Below are 21,669 nucleotides of genomic sequence, written 5' to 3' on the forward strand. Positions count from 1 at the left end.
GCGTCGGGTTGCACAGAGGTTAAAATTGCATTACAAGCATCTGTACGTTTCACCCAGTCTTGTGGACTCAATTCTTGAATGAAAATCATTTTGTAGGGGTGTACGTGAAGGTCAGTGTGTAAAATTCGCCTTACTGTTCTTTAGAAAATCTCGTCTGATGTGACGGAAATCGTAGCGGACGGAATGGAAAATAATTGGTTGGAGTTTTATTAATTATATCGAAATTTGAATTTATTTACACAATATCTCTGCAAAAAGTATAGGAGCACAAAATATAAACAAAAACATTTAACAAATTAAACTCTACTTCCTAATTAAACTACAAAAATATATTACTAAAATATTTTCTCTATTCTCCGGAAGGATTGGTAGGCAAATTACCCGGTAGATCATTTTCTAAAATGATCTACCGACAAACATGTTCATAAAATTTCCCCGCGAGCAATGCGCCAAATCTGAGACCGGTTTCAGAAGAACAAAATTGTTTCGAATTCTGGGACTTTTTATCGAAAGCTGGGAAGTATGTGTCCATAGGCAGCAATTGAATGGCTTATTACAGAAACCCCAAAACCAACAATTTGTAGTTATTAGGGGAATCAAGAAAAATGTTTTCTTTAATTTAGGGGTTTTTATTATTTAATGCGAGGAACATAATTTTTACAACTGTTCATTACATTTATAATGCTAAAATATTTTTTGTAGCCATTTAACTATACCCCTAATTGGTGATTAACTCACCGCGGAAGCCTCCGTAATAATTATACCCCTAAGTATTTATTTCACTAATTAGACAGACTGTTAATCAAATTATGTACAATAATGTATCACAATCAAAGTAGTACTTAAATCCTTTTTATACAACCCGTGTAGTTAATCCTTCAATTTTTTTATTTCATGCATTTAAAAATTATTAATCATTATTATGCAGGAAAATGTTGAACACCTAGAAATCCTGTGTGTGTGTGTGTGTCATTGTATTTGGTTATAGAATATTCTTTTTACCACCAAAGTTGACTCTATATGATTTTTTATTTAATAAAATGTGTAATATTATTTAACATACTTGATGTGGTAGGAAATTTGCTTTTGCTGTCGTACTCAATGAATATTGTCCATTTGTAAACAGGATTAAAATAGTACCATTATCGCATGATGAAAACATGTTGTTGAGAAACAGAAAATATAAAAATGTTATTTTCTCAGTATCAATTTTTTGACATCCCTTTAAGACTCATTCGGAGAGAATGTGGCTGCTAATGGTGGATAGTGGGAATACGGGGGTCGTTCAATGAGTCTTTAGAAAAATATAGAAAAACGACTCAATTTTGGTCGTTTTTTTCATTTCCTAAATAATATCAGTTCAGCTCTACAATTTTTTTTCTTACCATTTTTTCCATTTAATTAAAAACGTCAAAAAAGTAGAATTCCAGGATCTCCTAAAAATAGGGATTTTTTTGGGCGATGGCCTCGTTAAACCTATGCCTTTGCCTACCGTGCTATTTCTTCAATTTGGGAAATCAGGAAAAGTCACTGCCGGACAAATGTAATAATTAGAATTTTGAGTCCGTAATTGAGCCATCGCAACTGCATAGGTTTTAGGCATCGCAACTCGTGCACTGGCTTTTGTTTCTTGATTTCTCCGTTCAGCCGTTCCAATAACGATGCATTATACTATCTTGTTATTGTTTTTCCATTTTCCGAGTAACCGATGTCGATTATTTTGCATGCCTCTCCAAAGACAGTGGCCATAACGTGGCCGGCCCATTTCATCGTCTCTCCTCCTTTGGATTCCGTTCACCTTCAAAAATCCGTTGTTTTGGCTGCTCTTCTGTCGCTGTCTTGTAGTGTATCGATGGATCCGTATTTCATCAACAGCTATGCATCGAAAGAAAGACCTCCGGAATGCGACGTAAAAGCTCCAAAACAGCCTTCAGCCGATGTCCCACGGTCAAATTTGCATCAAAATTTGATGCAACTGACGCGCACCCTGTCCCACGGTCGTAATTTCATCCAACTGGCTTTTGGTCCTATCGTTTGTACAAAACACCGTTTTGTTCAAATGGATAGGACAGGTTCTAAATTTTCATCCAATTGGATGAAACCAAACAATCACAGGGCCTTTGACAAAAAAGCATCGCCAAGCGCTGGCACAAAGGCCACATAGGTTAAACTTATTTATCGTCTGCATGAGCATTTTAATTGATAAATATATGTTATGGACACAAAAATAAACTTTGTTGTATTCCACACAGGATGCACTAAAAACCCAACCGGTTTCCACCTTTTCAGGTCGTTATCATAATCGTAAACCTCTAGACAAATACCTGAACAGATCGAAACCGGCTGAGTTTTATCATTAGTACTGTATGGAATACGAAAAGGTTTAGTTGTGAATTTATAATGTCACCATACCGTGAAGTGAATTCACAAAACATTATTTCACGTCCAAGTTTTCGCGTAACATTAATGCGATCGGGCTTTGCGATAATCTGTGGCCTTAACTGTTTCTCGCACTTTATCTGTCTATCAATTTAGACCATATCGTGGATTTTGTCACTCTTTTCCCGTGTAAGACATTTCCACGGGGCGTCCGGAACGGTTCTACTTTTTTTGCTTGTACGGCAGCGTTTAAATTCATTCGTCCAATTTAAATAATTGCAAACTGTTTTTTACTTCGATTTGCAACAACAATGAAACGATGGGATGGATGCAGCTGAAACCTTTAACGGCTGAGTTGTCACGAGTACTGCGCACTGCGAAAATTTAATTTTTTATACTGAGACAGCAATCTCTTGGACTTAATAATATAAAAATTATATTCCAAGGACTTTATGAACAACCCTCCTTCATTCATCGATTATCGTCGCGCCGTGCGCGGCTTTTCAGTCCGTCATGGACTCCCAACAGTTGTTTTCATGCGTTAAGTTGGCTCGGGACCCATGCGCTGTGCCGTTCATCTCCTTCTTCGTGAAATACAACGGTCTTATCAGCGTGCTGTTGAAGTATGGAAGCTCGTTTTGAGCCTTCCTTTCAAACTTGGAATGTATCCTGAGGACTATTCTGATCAAATCTGTACCTCTGTTCTCAGGATTCTCTAGCTCTTCACATAGCGTTTGTATGTAGCTTTTATTAGCATCTTTAGTTCCATCTGGTAGATTGGCTGTAAAGAAAAGAGGACAGTGAATGAATGAGTTAGATTAGGGTACTCAAAAGTGGTATAGTGAAAATATATCTCATGAATATTAATATAGTCGTGGGGAATAATAGGTACCGCGAGTATTGCACATTAAAATTTAAAAAAATCGTTTAAAAATCAATTCGGGATGCAGTAAGAGGCGCATGAATAAGGAACTATTTTTTACTGTTACGATATTGTTATTATTTACTTAATCTGTTTTTGTCGGTTTTGAACTTACGTTAATACGAAAGCAGTTCACTTCTTATGATTTTTAGATCAGAGGTATCATCCGCAGACCTGCGGTGCCAACCAGGGCAAAACATTTTCCTAGGCAATAACATTACGGTGGCGAGCACTACGTATTTCTAAAAGAAGGAAGAAGTTATTGAACCCCTATGTATTCGTTTTAACGATTGCGCCTGTTAGGGAGTTCACCAGGCATTCCGCCATTAGATCCTCTAATGAGTGAGTGTATAGATCAATTAAATGATGTTCATCGACGCACTGAGTATAAAGTGAAACAGAAAAAGAACACAGCATCGTAATTGCATATTCCGGCAATGCCTGATAGCTAAAACGTAAAATATGCTTTAAAAATTTTGCGTAACATTTTAGTTACATGTCAGGCAACATAAACATATCAATGGAATTATTCTAGGAAATCGAATTTTAAAACTTCGTTCGCATGTCGGAATTACACAATTTGCATATGATTTGGATATAAAACGTCATGCTCTGTTAATTTCCTTACAAAATGACAATTGTGAACCTTAAAAACAATTATTGGCAATTCTCAAAATACTCTAACCCGAGTTAGCGCCTTTTTGTTGAATCCCACGCTTTTAGCAAATGTAAGAATCCTGTGTCTCAACGACTAGAATAATTTCTTTCATGTGTGATGATAATAGAAAAATAATCCATTTTCACTAACCATCAATGACTTGCCTATGTTTTTTTCAGTGTCAAAAATGGAGGGATTGCTAAATTACCGCATACGTTGAGGTACTTCGGAAACATTTCACCATTACTTGTTATAAAATTGAACACGTTTTTTGTTTTCGTGCCAGTAATAATTCGGCTTTGTGGGCGCGTTCCGTAAATATGAGAGTGTCACATGACGAGTTTTAAGGAGAAGTAGGCAATTTCATTTTTACCGGTTAAATCCTTTACTGCACCGCAAACCCGTTAACGAATGATCTAAATGTCAAGCTTGCAGGCGTCACGCATCTTAGTTATTTTTGTTGTAACTTGCTTCCTCGCTTAAGAAAGACGCGAGTGACTCAGGCTGATCGATTGGTTTCGGTGCTGAAAACAGTGTCCATTGTGCCTTACATATACCGGTTTTATGTTTGTACATGTTGCTGAAGAGAAATCGCCACGTGTTAAATGAAAAGGATAAGTACGGCGCAGTCACGCCGTTGGAATTGAACTTACTATTTTTGTTGCAAGTGGCGAAAAAGAAGTCACTGGAGTCAGGAAATGAGTAAGATGCGGCCGCTGCGTCTAGCCGTGGGGAAAAGCATCTATCCACTGGAATGTAGTTCTTCTCTGAAATCTTACAAAAAATCTAAAATTAGCGCCATTATTATTATAGTATACTACGGATTAAGGTAGGCTTCTTTGGAGTGCTAAAGAAGTAATCTGTGAGCCTCCCTTTATTCCCAGCACTACATTCTTCAATTCATTTTAATCCATTTCAATCTATCTAAAAATCCTATTCTCTTCCTTCCTCTCCCTCGTTCACCTTCTACCCTCTAACACCGTTTTCAACATCACCTCCCCGTTATGTAGGGCAGAATGGGTATGGTTGTGCCACGGTACGGTAGTGACAGACGCCGTATTAGCGAAACTATTGGGAATAGCGGAGTTTGTAAGGGGAGGGAGGTGGAGCTTACATTCTGAACCTTTCCACGTCTGAGTTGACGTCCCTTTTATGAAAACTATCTCATCTTCTCCCAAATACTCGCTTGCCCTCGCCTCCTTTTCAATATCATCGGTACAACTTTCGCCGCGAGCGATATTAGGCTAACAGTCCCATTATATCCGCATTCCACAGCTTTTTTCTTTTTCGGCAGCGGAATTAGAACCGTCTCCACTAAATCCTCCGACCAAAATCCATCCTCATAGATCATGCGTGCTGTAGTTTGAAAAACCTTTTCTTACTATCCCTCCCTAAATTCTTCAGGAGCTCACACGGGATATTGTCCATACCCATTGCTTTCCTAGCCTTCATATCACGAAGAGCTCTGTCGATTTCCGAATCTTAGATCCCCTGCCCATGATTGTCCTCCTCTACTGCACTTTCTTCCCCTAACGTCAATCTCTCCGGCCTGCTCCTTCCGTCACACATATTCTCACGCATTCCTTCCAACTACTCTGTACGTCTTCCCGCTCGGTTAGCATCCACCCATCTTTAGCCTTAATTTTAGACATGGCTATTTCTCTTTTACCGCCCGATAGCGACTTAAATTTGGCGTATAACCAACTTTGGCGTACTTCTCCATCCTTTGGAACTTTTCCATTTCCTCACACTATCTTTTCCACCAAGCCTCCCTTGCCCTCTTAGTTTCACGTCGTAATCGATTATTAAGCTCCCTATACATTCGTTTCGCCTGATCTATATCCACGCCCTTCCACGTACATCTCTTTTCCATTTCATTTACCGTTCCCGCCGTAACCCAAGGCTTATTTATCCTTCTGGTGTCAACGTAACCAATTGACTTCTCCGCAGCTTTGACTATTCCTGTTCTGATATTATCCTACCCTTCTTCTACAGTCTGTGTACTTCCAATCTCCCGCAGCTATATAATCTCCTAATACTAATATCCACTAGTGCCTGATATTTTCACCTGATAGTCCCCTTCAGCTCTTCTGCATTCCATTCCCTCGCCTTCCTATCTTTCAGATGTCTTTTGAATCTTACCTTGCATTTCATGAACACTTGGTTGTGGTCTGACTCCGCATACGCTGCAGGGAAGCTGCGCGAGTTTTTTACAGTATTCCTAAACTTCTGTTTTACCATTATGTAGTCTGTCTGGTATCTCCCAATATCCCCTGGACTTTCCATGTGTACCTTCGCCCTTTATAGTGATTGAATCACGTGTAAGAGATGGACAACATGTTTCTCCTGCAAAATTCTGGTGCTTTCTCTCCCCTGTCGTTCCATATTCTTAGTCCAAAATATCCTATTTCGTGACCATCCCTTTCCCCGACTGAGGCGTTCCAGTCCCCCATCACTGCTTGCTTTTTCTTACCCGGTGGTTTTCTAATTATTTCCTCGAGCTGTTCGTACAACTCATCTACTTTTTCCCATCTATAATTACTAGGGGGCATGTAAACTTGAACCGCCACTAGGTTGGTAGGTCGCGCCTCAATTTCTACCACCATAATCCTATCGCTTACCTAGTCTATACCTACCACACGCTTACCCATCTTCCGCTTAATAATAAAGCTACCCCTCGCTGGCTTTCCTCCCTACCACTATATATAACCCTGTAACCATCACTCCAATAGTCCCTCCATCCTTCCATCTCACTTCGCATAAGCCTTAGATATTAATCCTCCCTTTTTCCATTTCCCTTTTGATATGTTTTAACTTCCCCGCCTTCATCATTGTCATCACATTCCACATTTAATGCCAACTTCTTCTACACCATCTTCTTGGTCTTCTTTTCTTCTTACTTCATTGCTGCTGCTGCTGCTGATGAGTCTGTGAGAAAGGATTTCGCATGTTGACGACCCGAGGACCTTGCCGACCTCGCTGCCGTGAACAACACTCGCCCTTTGCCGATGGGTCCCGTTCGATGAGATACTGAGGGTCATTTCGTTGTACTCTTATGTTTTCAGGGAAGATATAGTTGGTAAGATTTCCCACTTCCATTCCAACATTGTTATTTACGTCATACCATCACTTTGACTACCTTTCGTCTGGCTCCTACCCTTCGACCTATCTGGCATGGGTGGCCCTACCGGGAATAATTTAGAATTAATCCCTCCAATGCAGCTATACGGGTCATAGGAACTAGCAACCCTTTCCACCGCGGCAATGTTGTAGTCTAAGGGAAAGGCATTAGTGCCATAGAAGTACGGTAATTTCTGCTTAGATTAATGAAAGGAAGGCTCGAAAAACATTTTATAATACACGAAATACTTTAATCTACTCTGAAGAAGATGTTGCTTTTACATGAAATCAATCAACGCAAAAAAGCTGTGTCAGGTGCCCTAAAGTCTTTTCTTTGGCTGTATTGATGACTTTCTCAATGTAAAAATTGGTAATTTGGTCAAACAGGGCACAAACTTGTGTCACTCTGCCAGGTCTTACATCGTCAGGTCTTACATCAAGGTTAAAGTGCAAATACGAAGCTTTAATAAAGACATTGGACAATCTTCCTGCCATTATGGAGCGCTTCGATTTATTTCATAATACCTAGCATCGACTCCATTCAATGTTGCAAAAAGGTTTCTCTATAATGCGTTAAAGTGCACCTGTATATACCTGTATGAAGAACAGCTTCGGCTTTCCCATCAGAGTTGGGCACTTGGATGGCTTAAGTAGTGACCAAACTCCTTTCAGGCTATACGAGTTGTTCCTGGAGTGAATGTATCCTTGATCTCCTTTCGTGATGAATACAAGCATTATGCAATCAGCGTCACTGTGGTCCTCAGCAGCAACTGTGAGCAAATGGATTACAAACATTAATCTCTTCTAAACAATTCTCCAACGTGAGTCAGTGTACTCAACAACCTAACTTATAGCCTTTTTTGGTTATTCAGTAATTCTAAAGATCATTAACTCATACTTAGGAAACAATTCCATTTTATTTTCATATTTATCATAATTAAAGATTGTCTTTACTGTGAGCAGTATTATTATTAGCCAGTTAATAAATTATAATTCCACACTATTTTATGAAATAATAGTTTTATCGTAAATTAACTGCAGAAATGATAATAGAACGCCAAAAAATATATTATGTGCAAATTTCAAAGTAATCCAACAAAAATATGATTTTTGTCCAACTTTTTCGCAATCCTTTCGCTGTGTGACGCGTCGTCGAGACATAGTAGACGCAACGTAGTCGCTCTACGTCGCAACGTAGCCGTTCTACGTCGCGACGGACGTGGCCGTTTCACCACGTTGGACGGCACATCCGTCCGACATCCTATCAAGCCTCTTGTGTGTTTCACGTATACTACTTTCGAACCACATCCGGAAGAAAAAAAGAGCTGAGGTGGACACGTAGGACTTATAACTAGGAAATCTCTGAAAACCCTGCCTTTCCCAATCCTCCTAAAAATAAAAAAATGACGGAAATTCCAGTTTTCAGGTGCAGTCCGGCACTTGAATGGCTATAGCTCGAAAAATATTGAACCAAAATCGAATGTAGTTGTTAATGTGAATGCTTGACAGATGTGCAATTCGTACGACGTGCCACTTAGGGTCGTGTTTATGGTCGTTTCCATGGAAGACTTCCACAAGTCTACTATTCGGAAGGCTTCCACTCCATTTATAGACCTCTGTATGTATAAACCTCTTTTGGAAGCCTTCCGACTAGAAGACTGGTGTTATTATACGTGGCAACGTTGCCAACGACAGAATAGAGATATGTTTACCTGCGTTCCATTGTTTCTAGCTTAATCGCTGGAAATGGCCACACAAATGTTGTTTATCATTTGGAATAGAAAAGAAAATTTCGCGCGATGTGAGTGAAAATGGTTCGAGAATACAAAAAATTGGTGTAAATATTAGAAAGAAATAGCGTATCGAGAAGAAATAAATCCGATTATCGTTTTGAGAGATGAAATCAACTGAATCAGTGAAGTTCCTTTTCCAGAGTGAAATCATTATACACAAAGGATAAATTGTTATTGGGGCAAGAGAAATATGATTGATTGAGGTGAATACACATGTCGCGAATGTATATTTGTTGGTAAAACACTATGGAAATGTCTCCGTCAATTTCGTTTACGTTTTATGGTATTGCTTTTAATACATTGTCAACGAAAATGACCTGCGTGGTTTCGCTCTCAGAAAGAAAGCAACTGGCGAATGAATCCTGAGAGAGAAGGCACTTTAAATTACACACTAGCGCCGGGTAACGAAGGAACTTTATTATTGAGTCACTGTCACAATACAAGGCAAGCTGGGTGGCTGCTGGCGTCGACGTATATACATATTCCTCGCCCGAACATTCTGGACGGAGGTTCTGGAAGGTTCCCCGTCCTCTGGAAGCCTCGGGCGAGAGTCGACGGAAGAGCCGCGTGCCGGTTGAATGGCGCCACAGATGCTTTGGCAGTGAGGAATCGGAATGACATTTGGAACCACGTTACGTGTAGATTTACGAAGAAAGATTTGATGCTTTCCCGGCGAATGATGTGAGTAAACTTCTCTCGGGTTTCCCACCGGGTTAAATGCTTCATAATGGCCGACGTTTCGAGCTCCGACTCGACGCTCATCATCAGGGCTACTGGATCATCCAGTAGCCCTGATGATGAGCGCCGAGTCGGAGCTCGAAACGTCGGCCATCATGAAGCCTTTTGTAGGTTTTACGATTCAACGTGCCAATCTATTACAGGTAATTAATGGCCAGTTGCTTATTTTTCTACTTAAAATACCTCGAAGATAGTTCTTTATTTGACGTACGTGAATTATAATGGTAGATTTTAATGTATTTAATTTCTAATCCTTGAAAACGCTCGAATATTCGCGAGTCAAAATCTTGGTATTAGTTAGATATTTCTCAATAAATTTCATGTCGACCAGTGCCGTTTCGCCCTTATTATTATTACCCTCTCTGTCGGAAAATGGATATAACTGGCCTTCCGGATTATTTATGAATATGATTCCTTGCGAATAAATAATAATCATGTAAGGAAAATGCTCTTGATAGCATTAAAAATATTGTAGAATGGAATGCCAATCTTGGCGTTAAGGTAAACCTGCATTCTATCTACGTCATTCAGTGAATTTTTGTAGTATTCACAAGTGTATGAACTTAAAAGTGATCAAAATATAGAATTGTGGCTTAGGATTAATTAGATTTTTTTATAAAGAGTGCTAGTTTTCATTCGTTTATGATATTTTCAAGTGATTTTCATTTTTTCTCTTTTCCTATAAATTTATCATTTAAAATATTTGAGGGTGCCTATTACATCAAATCAGAGGACATCTGATGTGAAATCATTGGTAGGAAATGGTGCTGAAATGTAAATGCGTTTGAACAAGTGGCTATTTTGTCTAGTTTTTTGTCATGCATATTATTCTGAGGCCTATTCTCCTTTATCGTCCTATCACAATGAATGAGACGTAATACGGATACTTAAATATTCAAATATAGACCGACTATTCCCAATTTGTAATTAATGATGGATTTATTTATTCTACAAGTCAGTCAGTCGGAAACCATTTTGAATAGGTTTTATTGGCTCTTAAATGAAATTTCGATGAAACTCACGTCACTCAAATACATTAATTTCAAGCTGAAATTAGGCAGGGTTTGCTATTGCGTTGATCACTCGGCGGGAAAGATTATTAAATCGTGGACCTCAAACGAAAAATGTTTGTGCCAGCTTGCAAGTATACTAATAAATTTCATATAACTCATAAAAAATCAAGTACGTAAGGGAAATAAAGAATATGAATATTTGTTTACGACGTTTGTTATGTTTCGGAAACTATCAACTTTAGGCTTCGTTTATCTTCAAATTGATTGAACAAGTGTAAATATTATACATTGTAAAGAAATTACACTTTCGCGATGCATATTAGTAGCATTTATTGTGAAATCTATCAGTAATGCATAACAGATAACACTCGCGATGTCGGATTATCCTGGTTATGCATTAATGCACCAAAGTCATGATACGTTGCGCTATTTCAATCACGAGTCCAACGATATTTTCTTCAGAAAATTAGTACCATTACACAAACCTGTGGTCACAGCTCGTAGGAGAAATTCGGAATGATCATGAGCATCACGCAGGGTAATAAGCCTGCGTAGAAGCACGTCATTCTATATACTCTACGAAAAAATGCGTCCATCGACAATACATCGACCTGAAGAGAACAAATAGAGTGTAAACGGACGTTTCTGGAATTGAGTGGCCGCCGATTTCATGAACGGGGGTGTATTTGCAGTCTACAGGGATAAACAGAGAAAGACTAATATTTTAACTGCGAAGAAACGACAGTTGATATTTTATGCCCCGTTCAAACTACCATCATTGTCAACAAGCTTAAAGATTTAAGCGGATTTAAATATTTATATATCCCATACATATCCACGTAGAAAACAATCTATTCTAAAACTACTACGGCGCAGAGTGGGCTAACAAACACTCTACCTAGGCAAGAGCCGTCCATGACCCACGGCATCCTTTTCCCAACCTCCCATACCTACAAATATCCCTATTTAAAGGCCTGTCGACAAAAATCGTTTTAAAGCACTGTTGAAGTGCGAAGCCCTTCGACCTTGTTTTTTGGTATATTCTCCTGCTAGCTGTAGAAGTTTGAAAGGGCATATGACTTACATAGGATAATATATGCTTTCATAGAAACTCAATTATTTTTTTATTTATGCCTTACTTTCAATTTTAAGTATTGATTAATATCTCCTTTGTATATATCACAGTCATTATTCTTGTGCGTCTGAAAAAAGCGCTCTTTCTCGGAAATATTTTACTGAACAAACAATACATAAACCAAAAGAACAGAATTCACATTTTTCACAACTAAAATACAGCAATTAATACTTTCAGCAAAAATTGCTTTTTTTCATTTTCTGCCTGACGAGTCCTTATCACTATCTGAGCTCAGGAATAATTTTTATTTTCAAAATCAGATCCATTATGTTTTTCGGCTTGCTGGAAGTTTTTTCCAGTTCAATTGGCGTAAATTTTGTAATTATTATATATGACGTTAGGAGTTGTCTTCGGAATAAACCCTGATTTGTGGCCACTCGTGATATTTTTCCTTGTATACCTTTACGTGCAGATAACTTAAATCTTAGAATAAATATGAGTAACATACCCTCTCTAATTTTAGCAATAATTGCGCTGTATTTGAAGTCTTTGCAAAGTTCAGCATCGAAACCAAGAGCCTTGGCGGTTTTAAGCATCTTTTCTCCATCATCAAATGATCCATTCAATCCATTTTCACTGTAGTCGAATTTCTCATGGGCAAATATCAAACATTTCCCCCTTCTTCCATAATTCATGTAGTAATATCTGGTGAGGATGAGTTTTTGGGAAATGTGCTTAGCTTCAGCGATGGTTTTGCCATTTATGTATTCATTATTCCTGGAACGAAAACAGATACGAGGTTAGTTGAGAGTAAAAGTTAAGTTCATGCACGGTTGGCAGTCAGAAGAGGGATTTTGATTTGGTCACGAATGTCACCGGGGTGCAACATGCATAAAATGTTTTGTTGATACAAGCATGCGATTTGTTGTTCCGTAAACTTTTGTGTTGATAGAGGACGTAAAAGGAGACTAGGAAACAGAGAACACATGCCTTCCGCTCGACTGGTCTTTATGGAAGCTTTTTTCTTTCCTACAAATTATATTCATCTTGACATTATGTGGATATGAATTGCTGATCGGTGTTCACATTTTCTTTGAACTCGTTTGAAAATTTTACCTTAGTAGTTTATTAGAGAATATTTTTTATTCAGGGTATACGACAGGGGAGAGAAAGCAGCAGAATTTTGTAGGAGAAACAAAATATTTATCACAAACACGTGGTTCAATCATCATAAAGGGCGAAGGTACACGTGGAAAAGTCCAGGGGATGCGGGGAGATATCAAATAGACTACATTATGGTAAGACAGAGGTTTAGGAATAGTGTGAAAAACTCGCGCAGCTTCCCTGCAGCGGATGCGGATTCGGACCACAATCTAGTGCTCATGAAATGCAACGTAAGATTCAAAAGACTTATAAGAGTTAGGAAGACGAAGAAATGGAACGTAGAAGCCCTGAAGGGGTGTATGAGGAGAGAATATCAGGAACTAGTGGACATTAGTATGCGGGGCATTGACAGCACCAAGACTGTTGAGGAAAGATGGGATAATATTAAAACGGGAATAGTCAAAGCGGCGGAGAAGTCAATTGGCTACGTGGACAGTAGAAGGATAAAGAAGCCGTGGATAACGGAGGCAATAGTAAATGAAATGGAGGAGAGAAGGAGGTGGAAGAACGTGGACACAGAACAGGGCAAAAGGATGTATAAGGAATTGAATAATCGATTACGACGGGAAACTAAGAGGGCAAGGGAGACTTGGTGGAAAACACAATGTGAGGAAATGGAAAAGTTCCATAAGGATGGAGAAGTAGGCGCGTTGTACGCCAAAGTTAAGTCGCTATCGGTTGGCAAAAGAGGACAAGCCATGTCTAAAATTAAGGCTAAAGATGGGAGGATGCTAACCGAGCGAGCAGAGGTACAGGGTAGGTGGAAGGAATACGTGGAGGACCTGTACGGACCTGACGGAACGAACAGACCAGAGAGATTGACTCTAGAGGAGGAAAGTGCAGTGGAGGAGGATAATCTTGGACCGGAGATATTAGATTCGGAAATAGAGAGAGCACTTCGTGATATGAAGGCTAGGAAAGCAGTAGGCGTGGACAATATCCCGTGTGAGCTTCTGAAGAATCTAGGGAAGGAAGGTAAGAAAAGGTTTTTCGAACTAGTGCGCAGGATCTACGAGGAGGGATGTTGGCCGGAAGATTTCGTGAAGACGGTTTTAATTCCGCTTCCGAAAAAGAAGAAAGCTGTGGAATGCGGAGATTATAGGACTATCAGCCTAATATCGCATGCGGCGAAAGTGGTACTGAGGATATTGAACATACGAATGGAGGCGAGGGCAAACGAATATTTGGGCGAAGATCAGTTTGGTTTCAGAAAAGGGAAGTCAACTCGTGATGCAATAGCAATAATGAGTTCCCTCGTGGAGAGGAGGCTAGAATATGAATAGGACGTATGTGCGTGTTTCGTGGATTTTGAAAAAGCGTTTGATAGGGTGAACTGGGTGAAGTTAATGGATATTCTCAAGAGAATTGGTGTAGATTGGAGGGATAGACGACTGATTCGTAATCTGTATATGGCCCAGACTGCGCAAGTGAGGAAAGCGGACGGAGAATCTTGGTGGGCAAGCATTGGCCGAGGTGTGAGGCAAGGCTGTCCTCTATCGCCGCTGCCCTTTAACGTGTACGCTGAAGAGATGGTAAGGGAAGCGTGGGATGAGTTAGAAGCTGGGATAAAAGTGGGAGGAATGATGTTCAAATCAGTGAGATTCGTGGATGACCAGGCGCTGATTAGCCAGTCAGCGAGGGGGCTTCAGGCTATAGTGGATGCGTTATACAAACGTTGCGAGGAGTATGGGATGAGGATTAATCAGAAGAAAACTAAGGTAATGCGGTTTTGTAAAGCATCACGAGCGAGGAATGTGAGACTCAAGATAAAGGTGGGTGGTGAAAAACTTGAGCAGGTTGAGCAATTCAACTATTTAGGCAGTACGCTAGAGGAAAACGGATACAGTAGTAAGGACATCAGGAAGAGAATAGCATTAGCGAAGGAGGCGTTCATGAACAGGAAGGAGCTTCTGAGAGGATCGTTGTGTAAGAGTTTAAAGAAAATACTGGTGAAGAGTTTGATTTGGAGTGTAGCTATCTACGGTGCGGAAACGTGGACACTGAGGAAAGAAGGCGAGAGAAGATTGGAGGCATTCGAGATGTGGGTATGGAGAAGAATGGAGAGGGTGAAATGGACGGAGAGGAAAAGGAACGACGAAGTGCTGGATATGGTTGGCGAGGAGAGGCAGCTTTTAGATGAGATACGCAGGAGACAGAAGGTATGGATGGAGCGACTACTTAGCGGGGAGGGGATGTTGAAAATGGTGTTGGAGGGTAGAATGTTAGGGAAACGAGGAAGGGGAAGGAAAAGAATAGGATTTTTGGATAGATTGAAAGAGAGTAGGCCTTACAGTGAATTAAAGAAGGCAGTGCTGGAAGGAAAGGGAGGCTCCCAGATCGCTTCTCGAATACTCCATGGAAACCTACCGGTAGAATACTATAATAATAATATAGTAAAAGAAAGGTGGTGTTTCAGTAAATCACAGGAAAATAGCAGTGTTAGGGTGGCAGAGATTTGTAATAGTCTGCCCGATTCCTCCATTAGTGCTTAGAGGAGGGCACTTCAAGTGCAGCACTCCGTCGGATGGGACGTTAAGCCGTGGTCCCCTCGGGGCCTTTAGTTAGGAGTAGATATTTGACGCCAGGTTTCTCTCTTCCCGAGCGACTAAGGGTGCACGTATTGAAATTTATTAATTATTCTAAAAAAATTGTTTGAGACGTCAAATTAGAAAAATAACAAAAATTAACTGCAATTAATTTTGTTTTCATGCCAAACATGTTTGAAGCCGCACCATTATTTTATGATAACCTGTATTTTGGAGACAGTCAAGAGTTGACAAAGGTCTACTCTATACCACGCGAAAATTTCAAGATAGCAGTGCAAGTTTTCAATGAGTGGCATGTGACCAAAAAGACAAAATGAACCTGGCGCAGCGGGAATGATATGGCCTCTTAGGAAACTTTGCCCATAGAATTTCGTTTTTATTGATTGATTTCAGGAATGCAAGCGAAGATGTTCTCATTTTTAGGAAAGTTTTTACTATGGAATATATAACATATAGGAATGATGTGACCCATGTGTCGACAGGACCACCTAGGACGATGTTGCATGTCGGAAAATATTTCTTATATTTTAACATAACCTTAGACAGTTATGATTCCTAAAGTTGAAGGTTTAGTTTAATACATGCAGGTAAATTTCATAGGATAGTTGGTTTTATAGCTAGTAATTTTCACTCTGCACGCCCTGTCAGACGGACAAGGCGTGTAGACGAACGCGCTGAAAGCTCCGGAAACCACTTCGCCGAAATACTGAGTGCGTTCCGAAAGTAATGCCATTATTTTTAAAAAGTAATTTATTTGACAGATTTGCACAAACAGTTAAGATTATTCAAAGTACTGTCCTTGGACTACTGCACTTTTTTCCATCGATTCTGCCATGATTGCTAAATACCCAGGAAGATTTCTTCGGAGACCACTCGCAAGGTCTTTGTCATGGCCGATTTGATCTCTTCTGAAGGCGAAAAATGGGTCCATTTTCTAGGTGGCAGAAATAACTCCCTTAGCGTGACTTCAGAACTATAGGGGGGCAGAGGCAGCGTTTGAACATGGTGTTTGCCCAGGATTTGGCGGACTCGTGGCGTGTTGTGGCAAGACACGTTGTCGAGATGGAGTTGCTTGGTAGCAAAGATGTCTTATATCGTCCTGATGACCCTTCCTCTAAGTCTTTATAGCACATCCATGTAATGGACGGCGTTAACTGCCAGTCCATGATCAGAAAATGCCTTTTGAGCCACTGTTTTGCAGTCGAAAAAGTCGATGAGGACTTTCTTATTCTTGCCTTTTTGGGCGTGAACCATTTCCCGGCCCTGCTAAAAGGCCTTTCACATCTTAAAAACTTCTGAGTATGACAGACTAGAGTTCCTATAAGCCTCACAAATAACTTTGTTGGTCTCCTAAAGAGATTATTTCAGTTTAGAACAAAATTTAAACTTTGTTTGATTGTCGATTCCATTTTTCTCGTGACAAGGTCGGCCAGTTGACGTTTACAATAATTGACGGAATACCGCTTCCACAGCTTGGAGAGCACTGAGATTGGTTTTGCGGTAAAGCTTAGCGCTCAACTCGCCTACATCCACTGGTTTGATCCCACTCCAGCCAAAAGGGGCGACAAAGGAAATTCAATTGTATCACTTTCGGTGTAACACGCCCCTGTTTCTCCCGGCTAGCTTCCGGTAGGGTCGATGACGAGTAGCTTGAATCATAGATTCTAATAAACAAGGAGCACATGTTGGCACCAGTGAAGGAAATGGGAGGTTAGGGAAAATCCGCCTGCAGTCAGATGGGAGGTGAAGGGAAAGAAAGGTTTGTCCTTTTTTTGATTCCTTCAGTGACTCACATTCATTAAAACTGTCCCAGGTTAGGTATTATCATTGGGAATTACTTTAAGGAAGGGAGAGGAGGGTAGAAAAAGGAAGGTAAATGGAAAGGTACTGCCTCGAGCTATTGACTCACTTGCTGCTTCGGCTTCGCGACCTTCGCGGATATCTCCCCGGCAGCCTAACGTCGCGAACTCCAACTAAAAAGCGAATCCTCTTCACAGGTGCAACGACCGGCTACATACCCATGACCACCTAGGTGGTCATGATATACCCCAGTCAAAGCCACTGCCACTCCGCTGCCCGTACGAAATTTACAGAAACAAAAGGAAAAGGGACACTAAAAACATGGCGCGAGCATACAAATGTTACATCGAAACACTCCCTGCATACCCCTTCATTAAGGTTACTTACTCTGAAACCTTTAGGTCTGCACGAAATACAGCTGTATCAGGTTCTTCTTTTCCTTTACTGAGAGTTTCGGAAGGTGCATATGTTTCCATCAAATTCATCTCGGACGGTATTTCAAGGCATGCTCTTCCATCCTTTGTCATTGTGTGAACTGAAATGATTGGTGAGATCGGGAATGAACGAAAGTCGTTAAAAATCGGTGAAACCGTAAAGCCTGCTGTAAAGTGAGAAAATCAAAAACTTCTCCCTGTAAGCAGGGGGAAGATAGGAAAACAAGCAATTTCAATGAGGCGGCATTAGATTTGAAATAAATCGCGGATAATTCACCTTTTAGTATACTCAAGTATTACTGAAGAAGGCTTATTAGCATATATTTACTGAAAAATAATTAAAGTATCATGACATAATTATTACCTAGAGCAGCGCTCACAAAATTATCAAAGATTGCACAATAATTTTTACTAGGTACTTAAAGAATCCGTTGAGGAAAAACACTACTATCACGGAGTACATACCTCTTTCCCGAGAATTGGTATATATCCACCCTAACTTCATTCCCGTGTACTCTGTCCGGTCTAAGTAATAGTGGCCTACGTCATCCTAACGACGATATGGGATTCTTCCATCCCTATCCTTTCCGATTCATTTATAATACTTGGTTCCCGGCCCTCGTGGTTGTAACTTCTAAGGGCCCACCCTGGGTCTCCATCTAATTTTGGGCCGAAGTCGGATACCGCCTGTGCATACGCAGTCGTATCAGCCTACCATGGAGTTTGGAAATCGAGGATAAATAAGCTTCACTCACAATCAGTCAGCACCTACTATTATCTGTTATACTCAGTTCATATTATCTCTGCGGGTGAGTTGGTGTGGCCAAAGCAAGTTGAGATGAGGAGAGGGAAAGTTTCTCGTCATGTGACTTTCCGTTTGCCAATCAGCAAACAGTAGGCGTTGCCTCAGTGAGTCGCTCTCAGACCTCCGCCGAATTAACACAGTTTATCTGCTCGTTCAGCAGTGTTGCCAAACTTCACGCGTTCTCCTTGTATGTCACTAAGTATGCCTTCCACCAACGGTGCCTCATTGAGCACGGTAGCTGACAATGTCATGGGCTTCAGTGAAAGGATTATCCCCACTGCCTTCCAAATTAGTAGGTATATTGTCTCGGCGCCGGGGCCAAAATACCTGTGGCCACCTATGACTCACACGTTTTCAGTGACAAAGTAGGGCGGTTATGTACATTTGCCAACGTTAAGTTCGCTCCTCCTCCCTCTCTCTCTCGGTACTACCCCTTCCCTATCAGCGAAGCCTTCCGAGAGTGTCCGGGCTCTCACGAAAGCTCACCCGCAGACATAAAGTGAACAGACTATAGAGTCAGTTCATGTTATCTTCGCGGGTGTGCTGGTGTGGCTAAAGCAAGTGGGGTGAGGGGAGAAACAGTTTTGGCTCAGGCTTTTGGAATGGAATTCCTATTAACTTTTACCATTATTTAGCGTAAAATTTTCGTTTCATCATTCATTATAATTATGATATTCATACGCGGAATACGATTATTAATCAAAGGGATCAAAGGCTAGCCGTCTACATACATTTTACAACTGCTGCCTCCACAGCTAATGTAAAATGAGCAGAAATAAACCTTTTACGACTCGAACGAGGAAGTTTCGATGTGAGTAAAGCGTATAAAAATAAGCTATATTAACAAGACAGGGCATGCATTTTCCCATTTATTACCTTATATATTATTAAAAATATAAATGATTGCTATCACCGAAATATTGTTTCTAATGACGTAGTTATGATTAGCATCGCATTTCGTTAGCGCGCATTTCTGTCGCAAGTTTGGAGTTATTCAAAAGTATTTTTTAATGCCTCTAGTTGTTCTTTTAGTCTTACTTATACTTACTGTTAAGCTGCCTCTTTCTTTCCAGTCCTTGTTACTTTGCAGACGAGGTTCGGTAGAAGAGTTGAACACTGTGAAAGCTGAAGTGATGCGTTGGAACTCGGGCAGATAGGTGAATGGAGTATCATTTGTTTGTCCAAGATAAATTTATTTTCTTATCCAGGAACCTTGATAAGGTTTCCTGTTAAGATACAGTGGAATTTTCACGATTAACCTTGAAATTATTTACTCAGAAAATCAGCTACCATCATAGTTTCGCTATTCAATTAAACGCTTCTTCTAGAGATTCATTCGTGAAAAGTGACGTGACGTCCTAACTGACGAGAGTGTCCTCGAGGTTACTTCGAATATCTTTCATGAGCTGCAGGAAATGTCGCGAGTTTTTTACGCAAGATTGAGCCTCCTTCACTTTTGGTTGCTGAATTTTTGCCAAGTATTAAGCTAGATTGTACGTTGGGACATCTTTAGCGCTGAAGATTGGTCTATGTGCCTTTATATGTACTTGGTACAAATATAGTTAGTCTATTGGCCTATTTTATGTACTTGGTACAACTGTAGTTGCAAGTTTTTGCGTCCCTTAGTGTTGGCTTTTGTCTTTCTTCTGGCCGACCAATTTTTTTCTTGATGGCTCCTGTGGCTATCTTACTGAACCGGAAAGTTGAGTCGGTTTCTATTCGCCGATAAGGACCATAGGTACCTAATGGCCTCTTCCAATTTCGTATTTTAGTCTCCTTTGTCTAATAATGATGTCGCATTTCTCTTGCTTGGTGGCAGAATTGTAAGGTCCTCATACGTTTCCGAAGTGGTACAATGAATAGTGTGAAAGCTGAAGTGATGTTTTGGTACTCGGGCAGATGGTTGAATATGGAGTATCATAAGCCTGCCCGAGATAAAATTTATTTCCTTATCTAGAGACACCTTGATAAGGTTCTTTGCCAAGATACGGTGAAATTTCCATGGCTATTCTTCTTACATTTATTTACACAGAAAATCAGCTGTTGTCATAGTTTCATCATAGTTTTATTATATCAACGCTTCATCTAGAGGTACAGTGACTTTCAAAAGTTCTAGGACAAAGTTTGTGGCCCCACTTCTGCTTCTCGATAAATTTTATTTTCCCTTATTTATTTTGTTTTCCATGGTTTCTCACCGATAATATTTCGTTTGTGAGTAAAGATGTGCGCATTCAAACGGAGATGTTACTTGCAAATTGATGATTCTGTTTCGATTTATATCGGATTTAATGCTTATTTCGTGTGCGTTTACTGCGTGCTTGCCCCGGTGTTCACTGTTTTTTTTTTTTTAATTTTACTTATTATAATACCTAAAGTCGAAGCAGTTGCGGTGGCTTAGTGGAGTTAACGCGTGGCTTAGGCGGTGATGATCGTGAGATAGAATCCCCGACGTTGAAGAATGCTGATATATTTCTTGCTAATATATTTATGGTCGTTTACTCGTTGTATATTTCTCTTTACATTTCAAATCATTTTAAAAATTCCGCACCTGCTTTATTAAATTTTTTACGATAGTGAGTCCTTTAAAAGTTAGGAATTGGGTAGGGTTAAACGTATAATTTCTATGAATGACTACTACAATTTGAATGTTAGGGATTAGCAAAAGTAGTTGCCCGTAGTTCGGCGGTGAAAGACGCATAAAAACTCTGCGTTGGTGTTGACATAATTGTTTAAGACAGGCGACAAGGGGTCATACCTATCAGCTGATTAGCAGGAAGTTCGCAGTAAATGCACACAGAATTAATCATTAAATCCGACATAAATCGAAACAGAATGATGAATTTGCAAGTAATATGTCCGTTTGAGTGCATATATTTTTACCTACAAGCGAAATATTATCGGTGAGCAACCATGGAACACAATAAGAGTAAGGGAAACTAAAATTCTTCGAGAGGCTGAAGTGGCGCCACAAAACTTTTGAAATTGACTGTACATGGTGAAAAGTGACGTGACGTCGTAACTCGGGAACAGAAGATAATGACTTCTTACCTTCTGTGCAGGATGCCATCTTCTCCCTCTACTGGTGGCGATGTCTCTCATAAAAGTCTCGTCGGCGTTAAGGAAAAATTCAGTCCTTTCTTGGCAACCAAGACAAAAAAAGACAAAGAAATGGACTTAGGCATGGGCGGTACTTAAAAAAGTACCGGTATTTTTGTGATGAGT

The 21,669-nt window shown here is 40.1% G+C and overlaps 1 protein-coding gene across 1 annotated transcript; it reads right to left on the bottom strand.

The window, feature by feature from the left end:
- Positions 1-517: 517 nt before the first annotated feature.
- Positions 518-19,601, bottom strand: LOC124160566 (caspase-1-like). Its single transcript, XM_046536439.1, has 7 exons — positions 19,496-19,601; positions 17,596-17,743; positions 12,207-12,475; positions 7,674-7,849; positions 4,613-4,733; positions 2,883-3,160; positions 518-1,911 (listed from the first exon to the last, which is right to left on the bottom strand). The coding sequence occupies exons 2-6, from the start codon at positions 17,733-17,735 to the stop codon at positions 2,883-2,885; spliced, it is 984 nt and encodes a 327-aa protein (XP_046392395.1). The 5' UTR covers positions 17,736-17,743; positions 19,496-19,601; the 3' UTR covers positions 518-1,911.
- Positions 19,602-21,669: the final 2,068 nt, after the last annotated feature.

The sequence above is a fragment of the Ischnura elegans genome, chromosome 6 (genome assembly GCF_921293095.1).
Source record: "Ischnura elegans chromosome 6, ioIscEleg1.1, whole genome shotgun sequence".
In the NCBI taxonomy this organism is placed as follows: Eukaryota; Metazoa; Arthropoda; class Insecta; order Odonata; family Coenagrionidae; genus Ischnura; species Ischnura elegans.